Source organism: Thalia democratica, chromosome 4 (genome assembly GCF_965202585.1).
Source record: "Thalia democratica chromosome 4, ktThaDemo2.hap1.1, whole genome shotgun sequence".
NCBI classification, from domain to species: Eukaryota; Metazoa; Chordata; class Thaliacea; order Salpida; family Salpidae; genus Thalia; species Thalia democratica.
The window spans coordinates 50,665,325-50,685,054 of record NC_139168.1 but is presented as its reverse complement, the minus strand read 5'-3'; the positions used below and the strand labels follow the sequence as shown (position 1 = coordinate 50,685,054).

The following is a 19,730-nucleotide window of genomic DNA, read 5'->3' as shown; positions in this document are numbered from 1 at the left end:
TTTTAATTGCTCAGCTTGTTACTCAAGTAGGCTTGATTTTTTTTTTTAGATTTTTTTTTTTGTTTTAGTTTACTTATGCAAACAATACAACTTAGATAATTCTAACTTAAATTGCTTCATTTAAATTTGATACCTAGCAAATAATAAAAAGTGCGTTTTAATCGTAGGAATGGCTATAAATTTAAGCTTTATAATTGAATATTACATTTTCTAAGTATAAAGTAATTTTTACTAAAAAAATTATTTCACTAATTAACAAAACATTTACTTGAACAACATGTTTTTTCAAATTTAAAATTAGAAAAACTTGGTTACGAGCGTTACTTTGGCTCCAATAGCGTTTTTCGTGTATAAAATTTTTAACCGAACTTTAAAACATATTGTTTTCAATTTTTTTAATGCTAATTTGGAACTTTCTTTTTATTCTAAAAAATGTTCTTTTGCTTAGCTTTTCACAATCATTTTCATCGAATTTGGGTTTTACTTTTGTAGTGGGGCCCCTTTAAAAATTTAATTTTTTTTTTGCATTTTTTCACTTTGCAACGTTTTTCTCCAAAAATGATTGTTTTTTTTTTTGAATTTTATTATTATTAATATACTTATTAAAATCAGCTTTAAGACGTTATTATCTTTATTTTTTCAAATTTTTTTTTTATAACATAAGCTTAAATAAGTTTTTCAGAAAAGTTCTAAATTTACACAGTTTTGGTGTTTTTTACATGATTTTATAGCAAAAGTAAATTATTATTTTAATAAGTTTTATTTTTAACAGACTTGTATAATTAAGTTTTATAACGTTATTATATTTTTCCCGACTTATTATTATTATTTTTTAATTATATGACCCATACAAGTTTTACCTAAACTTTTTGTTTACGTAATTTGAGGGATTTCTTGATCAAATGCTAAGAATTTAGGTAAAACTTAAATGAGTCATATATTTGAAAAATATTAATAAATTGGGAAAAAACATAATAACGTTATAAAACTTAATTAAATAAGTCTGTTAATTTTAATAATTTACTTTTGCTATAAAACCATGTAAAAAAAACCAAGGCCGTGAAAATTTGGAACTTTTCTGAAAAATTTATTTAAGCATATATTATTAACGAAAAAATTGATAAAAAAAAATTATGACGTCCTAAAACTCATTTTAATAAGTATGTTAGTAATAATAAAATTCGAAAAAAACAATCATTTTTGGAGAAAAAGGTTGCAAAGTGAAAAATGCAAAAAAACATTTAAATTTTTAAAGGGCCCCACTACAAAAGTAAAACCCCAATTCGATAAAAAGTTTTGTGAAAAGCTAAGAAAAAGAACGTTCTTTAGAACAAAAAAAAATTCTAAGTTAGCACTAAAGAAATTGAAAATAATAGGTTTTAAAGTTTGGTCAAAAAAAAAATTTAAAAAGCCATTCAAGCCAAGTTCACTCTCGTAACTTAGTTAGGTTTGGAAACTTACAACACGTTTAATCTTTTACGACTTATACATATTTATTTAAAATTTTAACTTAAGAAGATTAAGCACTGTGGATAAATTTTGAAAAGTTTCTTTATTTATTTTTTTTAAGTACATAGTAAATAATAAGTTTGTTGAAAAGTTTGCTTTTGTTAAGTTGAAACAAAACCTTTTATTATGTCTAAAACTTTTGAAAACCTTAAGCTTTTAGTTTTATTTTAATTTAAGAAGATATACTACTCTGAATGCTTAACTACAAAATTATTATTTCAGTATGTGTGTTTGGCTTGTTTTTGAGAGAAATTTTTGCTCTTAATGAGCATTACTTTCTTGTTGGAGCACTTTAGTGCATTGGATAAACTATTGTCGCCAATAGCGCTATGAAATGCTCAATACGTGATGTAAATATATACTATAGCTTATTCTTTGAAAAAGTGGTGTACAAAATATTAGATAATATTTTTCTAAAGTTTGAAAGTTTGCACTAAAAACAATAGTTAAAAATTGAGAGAGCGTTTATCTTTATTATATAATTCAATTTTTAGTTAATTTGTTCTCCTATCTCGTTTTTTTCTCACTCTTTAAAACAAATTTAGTGTAACAGAGTGTAGTAAAGTCTTGTTATTTTATTTAAGTTTCCCTGTAACGTTGTATAGCAGGAGAATTATTAAAAAAACAAAAACAAATTAACTTTTATTATGTTTTTATTCATATTACTAAAATAGAAGTTAAGGCAAAACTGATATAGTTGAGTACTTAAAATCTTTATTTTATTTTTTATATAAAAGTAACAAATAGGTTTAAGAAAACTTTAAAGTTTTATTTAATTTATACAAACTAAATGAATGTAGACAAGCGTAATTTTAAGCTTTAAAACGTCATTTTATATTACTAGTTTTGTTCTAGTTATCAATTGTAGTAATTTATATTTTTTTCAATTCAAAAAGCAAAAGTCAATGGTTCGATAGGTTTGTTTATTGAACTAAGCTAAACTATAACTAAAATCATAAAACTCATGTATTGTTTTTTTTTTTTATCTTTGTTAAAAACTATATTTATATAACACAAAGTCATCATCTAGGTTTTTAAAAGATTATTTTTTCACAGCAAAAATAAGTATTGAACAACAACAATTATATTTGCTTTAAAGGTATAAAAGTTCTAAGTATTTTATTTTCATCTGGTGTATCTATTGAAAAACTTTTAACATTTTATCATTTATTTAACTTTGATTAATATTTATCCATTGACCTTAAAATTTTATTTTTAAGCCTTTCGAATATCAATATAAAGTTTTATATCTAAAAATTTAGTGTGCCTCTTAAAGTTTATTTTATGTAAAATTGTATGATAAGATAATAGATTTAAATTATAGACATTCTGATTTATTTCGAATTTTCTCATTCAGTAAGAAAATAAAAAATAATAATTAGACCAACATGAGCTTTTATAATTTTTTCTTCAACTACTAGTTTTTTGTTGAGATATGGAAAAAAAAGTTATAAAAATATTTAAGAGTTTTTTTAAAATATGAATTAGTTTAATTTATAGTTGATTTGATAATGATTACTAATAACTGTTTAGACATACATACACATTTTTTTCATTTAAAAAATTCAAACTAGTGTTTTAGAAAAACAATTTAAACTCTCGTAAATAATTTCATGCAGCCCTGCTTAATAAGTCCTACTAAAGACAAACCAAATCGCAGAATTTATTATTGTTAATGGTCTTACGGGACAGTCTAGTTTAGTGTTTTTTTATGATGGCGAAAATATCTTAGCTTCGTTGGCGATAGCCAAAATATTGCAGCTAGTTATTATACTAACGAACTAAAAGTTGTAATATTTGACCTTTTTATTTGATTTTAATCTTATTTTTAAAGGTTGATAAGGTTTCAAAAATTCATTATAGAGACATCCTAGTGCAACTTATAAGTTTTTCAAATGTATATATAGTGGTGTTTGAAAACTTTTTTTCTGAACTTAGTTTTTTTTAAATTTCATTAGATACATGAGCAACTGTAACACTCAAATTTTTCTAGTTTTTTATAGATAAGAAATTAAAAATAAGTTTTAATTTTAGTAGCTGAAACTTTTAAAGTTAAACAACAAATTTTTAAAACTGTTTTTAAAATAAATCTGAGACATAAATTATTAAAACTCTACACTCTGACTTTAAAAGACCTAAATCAAAATACACTTTATAAAAAAAAAAGTAAAACCGTTTATTTTCTCTAGTTTGATAATATAGTTTCGTCAGTTTGTTAAGTAAAAACTACTTTAAACCCTAATAACCAAAATTTTATTATCTGCCCTAAATAATGTAAAGCAGGGGTCGGCAAACTGCGGCCCGCGGGCCAATTGCGGCCCGCGAAGGGTAAATCTGCGGCCCGCGACCACGTTATTTTTTTGAATGGAATGCGGCCCGCGAAAGAAAATTTTGTGGCCCGCGAGCATGTAAAAGTGGCCCGCTGAGCAAAAATATATTTCAAGTAAAGTTTTTTTCGGTAATTCGATTTAGTTTGTTTAGTTTGGTTTTAAGTCTCTGTATAACATTCAAAAATAATTAGAAGAAGTTGCTACTTTAATTTAAAAATTGTAAAAAAGACAGATTAGCATTGTAACAGGATATTTTTCTGAGTTTCATAATAACTTCTATTTTACAACAGCAAGTAATTATCTGAAAAAAGAGTGCTTGAATTTAATAAGTTAGTTATATTATACCTACTTATCAAATAAACTAAATGCAAATGTTTTCCATTTTGTACAAAAGTAATGCATACAATTAACTAAAGTGTCATTTCTTTACAGCTTAGATATTCTTTCCAATATTTTTATACCGAAGTTTCTTTTATATATTTTTTATTTGTAAATGTTATGATTTAGTGTAAAAACATTTAAACTAACATAGTAATAAGAAAAAAAGGTTTATTTAAGTTTTGTTTTGACACATTTTTATTTTTTAGAAGTTTTCTTTGCACTTGAACTAATTTATATGCACACCAACTTAAAAAAATGCTCATATTTTAAACCACTTTTTATAAAATACTTTAGTTAGTTTAAGTTTAGTTTATGCATAATTTTCTAAGTTTGTTTATTTTACATGTAATATCTAAATTTGTACAGACACAATTAAAACAATATATATGACATAAACTAATATAGTTTTTGTTAGGTATACATTTTCATTTTTTAAACATTGATTTTGTCAAGCTAAGTTAACTTTTATGCTTTGCATATCAATACACACATTTGCTGTTTTTTGGAGCTACCTATTTAATATAAACTAGACTTAGGGATAGTTTATAAACATTGACACACACTCAGACTTTCACTATTTGAAGACTTCAAATCTCAGGCCAACTAAGTCATTTTATAAGTTTTTGGCTAGAATTGTTTTTTGTATACAAATATATCAGAAATGTTTTTGTTAATTCAGGCTGGCTTTTTTGCTTAAAAGAGTGGCAAATTAAACTTATGATGTAAGTTTTGCTCAACCCAAAGTGTTAGTTTCAGTTATAATATATGTTATAATATATCAAGTTTAAGCTTTGAACTTGAAAATTTATACTTAAAAATTTTGGAAAAAAACTTGAGTTTGAGAATTTTTGAAAAAGCCTGGAGTTTCAAACAATTTTTACATGTAAAGTAGTGAAATTTCGATTTGACACAAAAAATTTAGCAAATAAACATTTCTTTATTAAAAAATATACTAAAGTAGCTTAACAGTGTTTTTTAATATTGATATACTTTGTAAGACACTTTTTAAACTTTAATTAAACTTTATAGTAAAAATAAAAGAAGGAATTCTAATTCTAAAAACTTTTGGTGCATTGCACCTTTACTTGTAAAATTTCACCGATTGTAGTGCTTTGTCTTTGAACTAAACTAAGAAATTATACTAAAGTGTCAAAATTAAAAAACATCTCTAATAAAAATTCTCAGATGAGCAATAGTTTTTCTATCAGTGCTCTCATCTTAACATATTGATTAAAGTCATAATTTGATTTATGCGACTTTATAACCTTAATGCATTTCCTAAATAGGACTTTTTGTTGTCATTGAAGAAATAAACAAAAGTTTTTCATTACTGCCAACAAAAATTCTTTAAAAAAGTTTTCAATTATAAACGGTATCTCATTATTAATAATAAAATTTGCTACTTTATAACTTGCCTTAACAACTTTTTTCTGATAATTCTGTAGTTACTGAAGATAATCATGTGCTTTGTTGGAACTGACTTTGGTGATTCGTTTTTTTATCGTTTCTCGCAATAACTCCTAACTAACGTTTTTTTTTTGTTGCTTATCTTTTATTTTACAACTAATAATTTTAAATTCTTATTGCAGATAAAGAATTGCTGTAATGCTTAATAAAAAAGAGGTTTTTCTCTTCGCTAATGACTCAATTAAGTTTTATACTTTTTTCAAAAATGTTTAAGAAAGTTAATTTTCCATTCCAGCTGACTTATATTTTTTTGGCATGTAGTTTATTTACTGTTAATAAGTTTTGTTATTTCTTTATGTTGTGAACTTTGTTTTATCTAGGTTGCTACACAAACAGGCTATTTTTAAAGCTTGAAAACTCAGATGTGTGTGAAACTTTTATTTCAAACACTTAAAATAAATCTTAGAATTCCCAGAACAGTTTTAATGACTAGAGTGTAGTTTACTAATTGTAGTTTTTTCATGTTTTTTTACACTTTACGTACTTTTTAATGATGATGATATTTTTACTAGGTACTTGAGCTTGATTTACAACGATTTACTAGCTGTTTTAACTTTTAATGAACTTAGGCTGGTTTGATACAACTCAGACATTTTTGCTTTTTAAGTGACAACCATGTAAAAGACTAGTTACTAATAAGATATTTTATTTAAGTATTCGAGAATTAATTATGTTAAGAATTTGTTCTAGCTTTCTATAATACAAACAGGTATTAATTTTATTAAATTAACTAATTACTAAGTTTTTTAATGAATGTAAATTATTTAATACGCAAAAACTTTTTTTGAAGTTAATATTCTTAGAAATATGAAAAAAGGGGTTGATAATATAACAAATATATAAAAGTAACTTATAAATTGTCTTTCAAGTTTGGTTTTTATACAGAGTTAAATTGTATGTAAAATTAAAAAAGTATTAAACTTAACTTAGTAAGTGCTTATGAAAGTACATCGTTTATTAACACTTAAGTATATTAGTCAATGTAAATTTTATTCTAATTTTATTTAGTTCAAATAGTTATTCTATGTATAGCTAAAAGTTATTTAAAATGATAAGGTGAATAAAAGTAAACCTTTTCTCTGGTGTAACTAAAACTAAAACCAAAAGATTATTCAAATGTCACTAAAGCTAAAACTGCGGCCCGCGAAGACTTTGTAAACTTGAAATTTGGCCCGCGACCACCAACTGCCTGCCGACCCCTGATGTAAAGTCTTCTTTTACTTTTCTTAGTTCCTCTTCAAAATGTTATATTGTTTTCTACGTAAAAATAACTGTCATAAAAAAAAGATAAATATTAAAGGTAGTACAAATATAAAAACTACTAGTCCTTCAAAAGTTTAATTCTATTAAAATGTTTTGAATGTTAACAAATTAAAATTCTTATTTTTCATTATTTATCTTTAGAGTTTATTATAAGAGAGCGAAGAGAAAAAAGAACTCTTGTTTTTGTTAAAGCTATAACAATTTTCAGTCTCAAAATTTTCCATTAGAACAAGTTTTTTATAACGTAACGTTTAAAAAAAATTAAAAAAAAAATCTATGCGAACTGTTTTTATTCTATGTAAGTCCAGTTTAAATATTTTGTTCTAGGTCATATAGAAAGAATGTAGTTAATTTAATAACATATTTATTTTTTAGTCAAGATTAATTGTTTAAACATTTTTGTTTATATTTTATACTTGTAAATAAATGTAAGCAGTAAAAATTGGTTTTGTTAACTTAATTGAATTTGATTAGATTGTTGTGAACAATCTAAAGTTATTAATAGTTTACTCTACACTGCATACAAAACTAATTTTAATCTATCACATGACTAAACTTGAACACAAGACTGGTTGTTTTTTTCATACTTTACTTAAAGTAATTGCCAATATTTGATGCTTATAAGCTTTAACTGATAGTTTTTATAAACTATTCTTATATAGCTGTTTGTTTTTTTATGTAAGACTTTGAAGTTTCAAAAATGTTTTTTAATTTTATGGTAATTTTTATTTTGTTCATTTAACTTTAAAAAGTCTTGTACTACATAAAAAACGTTGATATCTTCGTGTTTTTTTAGTTCATTTAAAACTTAAATTTTTAGAACTCTTTTGTAAGCATAAGTAACTTAGCTTATAAATGTAATCACAACATATAGCTTAAAATCATGCAAATCGTTAGCATAAAAGTAGCAAATCAAATTTTTAAAGACAAAAAAAATCTTTCATGTTATTTTTAACATTAATAATTTTTTTTTTTAATTTTGGGTGAGTTAGGGATAAGGTTATTAAAAAAAATAAAAAGAAAATATAAAATAATTTTTTCTGACTCAGGAAATATGCAAACGATTTGCTACTTTTATGCAAATACTTGGATGATTTTCAAGCTACCCATCACAACAATACGATTTCGTCTTAAAGTTTTGTTTATAGATGATTAGGTTTACTTTCAAAAGTAAAAAATGTTCTTTTTAATCACTTTCTTTTAGCTCTTTACATAAAACTTAATGTCAAATTTTGTATAAATTTAAGAATGCCATGATTCTATTTCATCACAAAAAGCTGATTTTCAATACCATAAATTCATTGTTTATCTTACTCAATAAAATTTACAGAACATTTTAATATCACCTCTCAATTTTTCTAAGAGAATGCTAATATTCAAATTTTAAGGGATATTTTAATTGTAATTTTAGTGAACCTACATTATCATGGTTGCCACAAAACCTAGAATTCTAGAAAAACTTTGAATTTGACAATCTAGGCTAAAAAAACCTGGAATTTTAGAAATTTTGATAAAAAAATCGCGAATTTTAAACAAATTTACTTGTTAAGTAGTAAAATTTAGATTTTACATGAAACATCTATCATATAGATAATTATTCTTCATCATCAAAAAGTTTTTATACAAAAAAAAAACACATTTAAAGTAGCTACACAGTATCTTTTGTATTTTTTAAACTATTTAATACAGTTTTTTGTTTAAAAATAACTTTAAACTAAAATAAACCAAAAACCATGTACTTTCAAAAACCTGGAAGAAATTTCTCAGAAACCAGTGTCAACCCTGATTAATAATTTTAATAATTGTACATTATAGAAATTTGAACTGTGGTGTACAGAATTTTCAACAGTTCTTTAACATTCAAAACATACATATTTCAATTTTTTTAAATTTATTAGCTACATACTAGTGTTGAATACTTTCAGCTCTCAGTTTTCAACCATTTTAGAAGATGATTAAGTTACTTTTTTCCAACTATTAACTGTTCGAAAAATACAGAATTTTAAATTTGTTTAAAGTATCAATCTAGTTTTATATGGTTGTATGTTTATGTGGTGTGTAGCTTGATTTAGACACGTATTTCTCCACATCAAGTCCAATGACATAATAGTAGTGAGCCTTCACTTCTTAGAAAAATATAAACTAAGTACACCTTTTCTTATTCAAAAGTTTAAACTGTGTATAACATAACTTCATTACCTAGTTTTGTACTTTTGTAGTATTTATACATATTATTTTTCATACAGTGATTATGTACTCTAGTTTTCATTCCTGGATGAATTAAGTGCTTTATTTCTTTATCTACAATTAACTTGTGTACAACCATCAACAACAATCCAGAGGAAATTCTGCAACTTAGTTTAGTTCTCATTAGGACATCATCAGGTAGACATAGTCTTGATGAATGCTGTTTCAGTCTAACACAGCGGGCTTAAGTACAGTAATACCGATGAGACTTTGCCTGATTATAAACTGAAATTGAAAATAAGCTTATTTACTTAATTTAAATAAATATATAGATTAATTAGTACATCTTTTCTCATTCAAAAGTTTAAACTGTGTATAACATAACTTCATTACCTAGTTTTGTACTTTTGTAGTATTTATACATATTATTTTTCATACAGTGATTATGTACTCTAGTTTTCATTCCTGGATGAATTAAGTGCTTTATTTCTTTATCTACAATTAACTTGTAGATTAACTTGTAGACACAACAAATACAATGTAAAAGACAAAATTAAAAAAATAGAACAAAAACCTGCGTTCATTACAATTAAAGACCACAAAAAAGATTTTCCAAACAAACTAAACTGTAGAGTTTGAATCCCTCCAAATCCCCTTTCAAGAAATTCACAAAAGCTAAACTAACACAATAAATACAAGAACAATAATAGGCTCAAAACTAAATCAATGGAAAAACTCTACAGCGTTATAAACTGGTTAAATAAACTAAAAATAACCCTTAAAACCCGATTCATAAAATTCAATACCACCAAATTTTACCCATCCATAACAAAAACAACTTTAATTAACTCATTGAAATTTGTTGAAAAATTCACACTTATCACAGACAACAACCAAAAATTAATACTACATTCCTGTAATTCTTAATCTTTCACAAAAATAAAACATGGGAAAAAATAAACATATCTGATCTCTTTTACGTTAGAATGGGATCCTACAATGGAGCTGGAGTGTACGACATGGTAGGACTCTTCATGCTAAGCAAAATTTAAAATAATATTATATTAAATGAAGAACAATTCGGTATCTATAGAGACGATGGCCTGTCATCCAATCTAAATTGCTGAGAACCGCAGAAAGCACAACAAAAGAATTACACAAATTTTTCAATAAATGTGGTTTAAAAATAACAGTAGATGCAGTCCTAATCCAAACAGACTTTTTAGATATCAAATTAAATTTACCTAACAGAACATACATCCCATTTAGAAAACCAAATTTGGATATCCTTTATGTGAGCAACCAATCAAACCACCCTAATCAAATATTAAAACGATTACCTATAACTATTAACGAAAGACCAACCTATTTACCAAGTAAGAAAGAATCATTTAACCGTATAAAACATAATTATCAATCAGCACTAAAATCTGTCAACTACAAATTCAATCTAACATAGCAAAAAGCAAATAAAACAACCAAAAAAAAAAGAAAATTTATTTATTTCAACCTACCTTTTTCCCTAACTGTAGCAACTAAAATAAACAAAGAATTCTTAAACTTTGTATTTAAACACTTTGACACAATACCACAACATTTCTAAAAGGAACACACTCAAAATTTCTTATAGCTGTATGGAAAATTTCAAAACAAAAATAAATTCTTAAACACAATAACAAAATACTAAACAACCTAAACTTCATACAACTAGAAAAAACCTGCAACTGCAGGAAAGAAAAATGCCATTGAAACAATAACTGCCTATCAAAAAATATAATCTACCGAGCTACTAAAAAATCAGACAATAAAACAAAATTTTACGTTGGTTCAACTAGTACAATATTTAAAAACAGATATAGCAACCATAAGGCAAGCTTTAATAACGAATAAAAAAGACACAATACCGAATTGTCAAACTATATATGTGAGTTAAAAGACCATAATTTGAAATAAGAAATACTCTGCAGAACTAAAACAAAAAAAAAAAAACAAACAACAAAACATGCCATTTATGTTGCCTAGAAAGGTACGATTTTGAAAAAATTAAAAAAGATTTATCATTAAATAAAAGAAAAGAAAGGTAGCAACCCTGTCTCCACAATCAAAACATGTATTTTAAAAGAACAAAAACCACTAATCAATAACAAAAAATAACAATAAAATAAAACCAAAAACAAGAACAAACAAAGCAAAGTACATAAGTTGTTTTTAAGATAAGCTAACTAAAATTATTCAATTTTATTTGAAACGTCATAATGGTTTTTTTTGAGTGATTCTTAGAAAATTCTGCTATGTTCTTTATTTTGTTCTGAAGATACGTTTAAAAGTTGAAACTTAGTAAACGATACAAAAGTTTTTTGATTTTTTTTATTGTAAAGATTAATATATCTTATGAAATAGGCCTTTTGTCACTAATTGATATCCTTTTTTAATTTTTTTAAAACTAAATTATATTTTTACTTCTGTTGTGGTGAAAATTTACAGCTGATTTAATATTTGTAATATTTGACATGGGTAAAATGTTTTTTGAACACATGGGAGGTGTGAAAGTTTACTACTGTGGCAGTTGCCTTCTCAACCTCACCAACCAAGAAAGTCTTCTTTCTCGCCATTTTCATGGTGAAACAGGCCGTGCTTTTCTATTCAAAAAGGTTAGTAACTTTTACAAGACCTTAATTTCAAGATTATTATTATCTTATTTATTATTGAATTAATACAGTAGAAGATAGTTGAAAAACAAAACATTTTGTTATTTTACGACTTATAATGTAACTTTTTACTAACTAGCTTTTTACTGTATTTATGATTTGAAAATATATTATTAGGTATCAGGGATCAATGTTTAATAGATTCTTCATGATATAAGCAAAACCGTATTTCAATATAATTTATTATCTATACCGATTATTAATGGTTTATAAGTAAACTAAAACAAGTTTATTTTAAGTTGTATTTCATGAACATTTTTTTTATTGCTGTTGTTTGAAAGTTAAGTTGTTGATTTAATAGTTTTCAAGAATTTATTTTTAGTTTGTATAACCACAGTTTACCTTTTGCTTAAATTTTGCAAACATAAGCAAGCTCTTAATTTTCAATCCATAAGCGTACATTGCCTACCTTTATTTTAGCTTTTTGTTTAAATTAAGATGCAAATTGTATGCTTATCTACTATTTCATTTTATGTTCTAGAATTTTTGAATGTTTTGCTTTTAATACAAACACTAATAGTACACTTTTATCTTATTTTATTATTACTTAAAAGTTGTATTGATAACTATTAGTTATAGATCATTTCAATAAATATGAAAATTGTATTGTTAAATTTTTTATAAAGCTATGCACCAGTAAAAAGTATAACATTTTAGTGCAGTTTGAGTTTTTGAAACTATACTTTTAAAGCAAAGTTTTAACTAGTGGTTGGAAACTTCTCTAGTTGGCAGGCCAAATGAGGTAGACTTTTCTATATAGTTGCTGGGTTTATTAGTCATAGACTTTAAAGGGCTTCTTTACTTTTGTATTGTATACTATTAAATGTTTTTAATTTGTCTTACCTCTTAAGTATAATAATGTAATCATAAAGTTTGCAGCATACTTTACTTAGAGTTTTATTAAATTAAATTTCCTATTCCTAATTTAAACCATCAAGTTTCTTTGATGAAATTCGTTATTAAGTTTTTATTTATTTACAAATCATTTAACTTGTTGTATTTTATCTGGAGATCATTCTTCATCTCAATATATTTCTACTAGTTGTCTAAGGTGATAGAAAAGTCAAACATTTTTTTCACAAAATTGAAATATGTTTTTATTTGAAAGCTCATGTTGTATACTATAATGTATTTTTTAGTACATTAAAACCTTTATTAACTTTTGATATGAAGTAAGATTTGAAAAAACTTTCCATCATAAACAAATAGTGAAGACATTTTGAATGGCAAATTTATTTATAGTTTTCAAAAATTTACTTAAATTTTTTCTACATTTGTCCAGCAACCAATCTCAAACGTAATGAAATTTATCATCATAAGAAAAAATCTTGTAGAAATAGTAAAAAAATAAGCATTTAATGATCAAATTGAAAATATAACTGTATTTTTCACCAAAAAAGATGTTTCTACTGAATCAAGGAAACCACTAATCCCGCAATTCTTAATCAGTGGTAAATTCCCTTGTTTTAGGGGGGTAAATTTTTCTTTATTACAAGTAATGTAAATTGATGTTTATTGATTGTCCTTTTACTTTAAAACTTAGTATTTTACCTCATTTTTTTTAAGTTATGTAAAATCTTTAAATTTAAAAAAAATTTATATGCTTAAAGTTCAAAAAATATTTTCCCTCAAAATTAAACAATTGATTCTATATTGAGTGTAAACTGGTAATTAAGTTCCAAAAAGAGGTAAATTTGGTAATAACCTTCTTAAAAGTGGTACAACATGAAAAAAGGTTAAGGGCATAGGGGGGTCCGACATTTTTTATACTTAAAATAACATTGGATCTTATATGAAAGCTTATGGTACAAACTACAAGTCAGTTTTTGTAGAACTAAAAGTCTTATTTAACTTTTGGGATATTATAATTTTTATAAAAATTTTCCCATAAAAACGTATGGACTGCAAATTTTTGGAGGTCAATTTTGTCGGAAATTTAGAAAATCACTAAAAATCTATCTTTTCCTTCATTTTTTGACCTCAAATTTTCACAAAAAGTGTGTTATTAAACTTTGGGACGATTAAATGCAGGTTTTTTTTTTTGAAAAATAAAAATTTTAGATTAAAAATACAAAAAAAAGTAGGTGATTTTTAAAAATAAAAGTTTCTTTTTCAAAAAACTAAATCCTGCATTAATCTTTTTAAAATTTAATAATGCACTTTCTGTGAAAATTTGAAGAAGATTGCTTAAAAAATGAAGGAGGAGATAGATTTTTAGTGAAATGTTTTTTTTTTGCGTTTTTAGTTTGAGCCTTCCATAAGGAACCTATTGAGGTCACCAACTTTGATTGCTCATATCTCAAAAATTACTTTGAATTTTTTCAACCGCTTAAAAATGTCTGATAGCTCAGATAAAACTCTATAAAATAAGATCAACTTGTAAAAATCAAAGTGGACCCCCCCTATGCCCTTAACTTTTAGTGTAAAATTTTGCTTTTTTATCGTTTGGCTCCTATTAATAGAACCTTTATCAGGACCTAATTAGTTTAATTTATAGAATTACTAGTTTAGCAAAAGTGAAGCGTCCTGCAAAAGTCTATGTCAAATAAGTGTGGCCTGTTATGTACAAAAAGCATTCCATATCAGATCCACCAACTAGAAAAGTTGCTTAACTTTATTAAGAACATTAAAAAAGGTAAAAAACTGATTTATTTAGAATTTAAAAAGTCATTAAAATTTTAAACACTACATTCAAAACAAAAGGTTTGTCATGAAGGGGAGGAAACAAAGTTGCTATGAATCAGTCAATTATAATGTTTTTTTTAATTGTTTTAAGGTAAACATATGCCAATAAAGAGAAATAAGTAGTTTATCTTATAGCAATAACAAAACACAAATAAACATTTTTGAATGTACAATATACATACATAAATTATTTTTTTCAATGAATGTTACTGTGAATTTGTTTAATTCTTGATAGTTTACTTGTATCTGTCAAGGAAAGTTTAGTTATAAATTAAGTGTGTTTTTTTTTAATAAGTAAATTTTTAAACAAAATAATTACTATTGCTTATTTAAAAAAGATATGGATCCATTTTTGATATGATATGCCAAAGTTGTGATCTACTGGATCCACAAAATTAGGATCTATTTTTTAAATTTTGATCTGGCTAAGTCCCATCTATTTTTTAAATAGGAATCTGTATTCCAGTAAAAAGTGCCGTATCCTGGATTAGGAAGTTCACTAGTTTTTATTGGAAACTTGAAAATCATATAATAGGATTGTTTATTATTAAGTTAGAGTTGACTGAGAATGATTTCTTAAAAACTATAGGATAAAATAGTTTTTTTTTTGCATTTTGATTTGGTAACTTTATAAAGAACCTATTGAACTCTCTGATTTAGTAACTTCTAATTTTACAAAAATTAGTTTAAAAAATATTTAAATGGTAAACATCAGCTCCTAAGTATACTTATTTAAAATAAGATTTGATTTAAAAAATTCCAAATAAAAAAGTGATTTACTACTTTTATAGCCTTTATTTCTCCAATTTTTAAAGCATGTGTTTATTATAGATTAATTATGTTAAGCTTTAGTTTTAAAATTTAAAAATTTCTAAACTAAATATTAAAATTTAGTTTAAAAATACATAATGGCAGGCAGTTAACTACACAGAAGGGTGTGTACAAAGACGACAAATGATGACAGGTGTGCACCATGCAAGAGATGTCTTCTGCAAGAAGTGCAATACTAAAATAGGATGGAAATATGAATTTGCTGAAGAAGAATCACAACGTTACAAAGAAGGTTTGTAGATAATACGTTATTTAATGACATGCGCAAGTATAATTGTTGCTGCAGTAGAAGTTAGATTGTCTACTTTTATAACAACTCAGGTAACTAAGAGACAATCAATATAAAACTTATCAAATTAAACATAAAAACTAAAAAATATAATTAGAACAAACATGACTATTTAAAAACGTGTAATTCTAGATCCTTTATGAGGACTTAGTTGATGATTAAGTTTTGGTTTAATTTTTAAAATCATAATTGCCTCTACTGCTAAAAATGTTTCAATTTAAAAAAGATTTAATTACCTCAAAACAAATAAAATATATTGTTGTGATTTTGACAAATTTTACATTGTTCTATATGTGAGAAAACTGCGCTATTTGTGGGCTTTGTATGTTCTTTAATTCTGACAAACAATTGTCGTTCCATTTCTCCAATGTATTGGGTATCCAGGTCACCTGGATATTGCAACTTATAAACGATGCAACTCCTGTAAAATTTATTGATCCGGTCTTTCAATGAGAAGTAGTTTCCAACTTTGTAAAGAATATACAAAGCCCACAAATAGTGCAGTATTCTCATAAAGAACATACAAAGTTGACAATTAGTTCAGTATTCACTTATAGAACACCGTAAAATTTGTCAAAATCACAACAGAGGCAATTATGATGAAAAAAAATTAACCAAAACATAATCATCAATTAGGTCCTGATGAACGATCTAGAATTACACTTAATGTTTTTTAATAGTCCATTTTTGTTCTAATTATCTTTTTTAGTTTTTATGATTAATTTAATTAGTTTTATATTGATTGTCTCTTAAGTTTAATCGTATTTTGTCAGGTAACTGAGATCAAGATATACCAAGTATATAAAAAAAACTCAGCTTATGCAACAAATAAGTGACAATAGATTAAGTGAAGTTGTAACAATTTTTCCATGAAATATTATAAAAGAAGTTTTTGTTTATGTGATAATTGAAACTAGAGCTATGTAAACAGAAAATTTGTGTATAATTTTTTACTATATAAGTTACTATTAATTAGTGATCTATCAGATCCACTAATTAGGACTCAGCGGGATCCAATTTTTTTTTAAACTATTTATCAAACTAAGATCCTTCCGGATCCTAACTATTTTAAGTTTTATGAAGTGCAAATAGAGAACAAACTTAGAAAAATTAATTATTATAATACTACTAGTTTAGCTAAAAAGGCTAAATCATATATCTTGTTAATAAAAACACAATGTTATTGTTAAACTGTTTTATTTTGACAGTTTTATTTGTTTTATTTAAAATTAAACGTTGCATTAACAAAAAAGTCTATCTATACTAAATTTCAGTTTAAATTTTAAGATATGATTTCAAGCAACTATTACGATTGAACTTGAATTTTTTACCCTTTATTATGTACAGGAAACGAAATGTTAAAAAGTTTATAAAAAAAAAAAATTATATTATTTGTTTTGTGATAAGCTTAAATTAAACTTTTGTATACAAAAGATTAAATTAAAAGATGAAGATTAACTTTTTTAGTAACTGTTTAGATATATAAAAATAAATATTTTAGTAAATAACAAATACTAATATCTGTACTATTAAGCTAAAAGAAAACTATTCTAGCTTTTAAAGTGTTGATGAAGAAATAAAAGTTTTTACCCGGTCTTTGTAAGCAATCAATTTTGTTTTTGTTCGTACTAGTTACCAGCTTCAGAAATTAACCTTTCTAAATAAGCTGAAGATGGAGGTGCCGAAAGATACTTCCTTGCAAACCTTTTGTGAGTATCTTTTTTTGTTGACTTCCACCAAAATAAGACTTTTACTTCTTTATTTTGTTAAAGTAAATTTTCTTCGAAATAAAAAAAACCTTAATTCTGTCTCAATCCCTTGATCAACTACATCTTTTTGCTCGCTTTCGTTGGTTGTATTTGTTTCTGTTACAAACGTGGAATAGAACGATAAAAATCATTTGGAACATCATTTGTAGATAGTTGAGTTTAAGGATTATTGGGCGGTACTAAAGGAAAATTACCACTTTGACCAGTCTCACAACAACTATCCTTTTTTACTCCTGATTTCAATATCCTTTTAACCTCGTGTTTGAGATTATGAGGGAAAAAGTAAAGTCAATACTGTAAATCAACAGCTAAATAAGATTTTGATTTTTTTCAAATTCATCTTTGAGGAGTACAAAATTAGAATAAACATTAAGCTGTTTATTCAAATAAAGGTCTATTAAGCCTAGCTTCCAAGATTTTGGAAAGACTAGCCTTAGTTATTGCGTTATTATGTCAGTATCTACTGGTTTTTAATACCTACTTATGTGTAGTCGGTCAGATAGCTGTTTTACTACTGTGTAAACTTAAGTATCTTAAGTTTCAATTTATACTAAAACGGGACAGAAAAACTTGTATTTAATATTTATAGAATATAATAAGAAAACTTGAAGGAACTCAGATAACCTTGAATTGAAATCTTAAAACTTTAACAAACTTCCAAAAACTTTTACCCTTCCTGGTTTTAGGTATTTTAACAACATCACTTTATATATATATTTTTTGATATTTATCTAAATCAGGGTTTCCCAAACTAATTTTCAAAATTGCTCCTTTTTTAGAAAATTATAGATTATATAGTCTTTCCCCTCATTACAATCCCCAGAACATCTAGTGTAAGTTAGTTGTTGCGCCTTACTAGTTATCGCTCCCGACTTAGTTTAATCGTCTACAAAGGGGCGGTATCACCTTTTTTGGAAACCCTAATATTTATATTTTGAATTGAAATACCGCTAAAAATAAAAATTTTAAATAAAAATGCATTTTTTACATAAAGCGGTAGCTTCTTAAACGTCAAATTTTGTACTTGGTCGTTTTTTTATGGACTATCATATAATCTTTTTATTAGTTTAATGTTTTTACAGATTTTAATTTTTTCTGATTTCAAATTTATTCATCAGACACAAAAAAAAACTTTAGTTATGAAATTGTTAGGTTGCTTAGTAATCGAATGTGCCTATATGAAAGAGAGCTCTCCCCCTCACCCAAATGTTCGTTTCGGTCGCAGAAGTCTTCCACGTGCTGGCGCTAGAAATCAAGATGAGGAAGACAGAGACGGATGACACAAACATTTGTAGTAAGACTCCAACACATTCATTTTTTTTTTTTTTTTGAAAATGAGTTGGTTGAATTTTGCAGAATTTTTAAGGGGCTATCTGCTTATATTGCAAACACATACGTTTAGCTAGAGAAAAATATTCTTGGCTCAGATTTAAAAGTAAATTAAGTATATAATATACTTTTGTTATTTAATTTAATACCCCATTACTATTATTATGTTAATGCTGAACAACATTATTATCACTACCTCCCTAAAAAATGTCTGAAATTTTCAACAAACGCTAATAGTTATTAAAGTTTTGCACAGCTTTTATAAGCTTATTGTAGATATATACCAAACTAATTTTAAAAGCATCAAGTTATTGGCTTGTATGCTTAACAAATGTGTTGATTATCTGTTTTTGTATTTTTGATATATCTTACTCATGTGCTAATTTTTCATAATTTTGAGACCATATTTTTGTGTAGTGATAAATTTAAGTTCTATTAAATTTACGTTTTGATGTTTTTGTGTATCTATTGTAATCATGAATAAAGTGTTTTTTAGTAGCTGTAAAAGTTAATTTTGTTATTTTTTTATTACCAACAATGAGTCGTTTTCTTTAAAGTAGTAGCTCAATTTAACAAACATCATAAACTATAAATAAGGTTTCCGCTAGTCCTAATATTTTTATTGTCATGATAAATAAGTTCATATTGTTTTATTTCACTGAGGGTAATTGGTTATGGTTATTTATCAATTTAAATAAAATGGAATTGCAAATAAACACTTAATAAGTATTGTTAATTACCTCTAGACTAGAACAAGCTTACTCAAAATTTTCGAACTGTTTAAGTTTCATTCTTACCAACCAGACTATAATAAGAATACGATTTAAACAAAGAAAAATTAGTAGATTTTTCAAATTTTTATAATAATGTTTTAGTAGATGGAAATGTTTAACAGAGTTATCAGCTCCCTGTTAGGCAAGTTTAAAAACTATGAAACCCTAAAAATAATTTGAAACTATAAAAAAAAAGACTCTGATTTATC

The 19,730-nt window shown here is 25.3% G+C and overlaps 1 protein-coding gene across 1 annotated transcript; it reads left to right on the top strand.

Annotated features, from left to right (window-relative positions):
• Positions 1-7,541: 7,541 nt before the first annotated feature.
• Positions 7,542-19,249, top strand: LOC145832920 (protein yippee-like). Its single transcript, XM_082940121.1, has 3 exons — positions 7,542-11,788; positions 15,446-15,593; positions 18,572-19,249. Exons 1-3 carry the CDS (start codon positions 11,648-11,650, stop codon positions 18,697-18,699), a joined length of 417 nt encoding a protein of 138 aa, XP_082796247.1. The 5' UTR covers positions 7,542-11,647; the 3' UTR covers positions 18,700-19,249.
• The last annotated feature ends 481 nt before the right edge of the window (positions 19,250-19,730 follow it).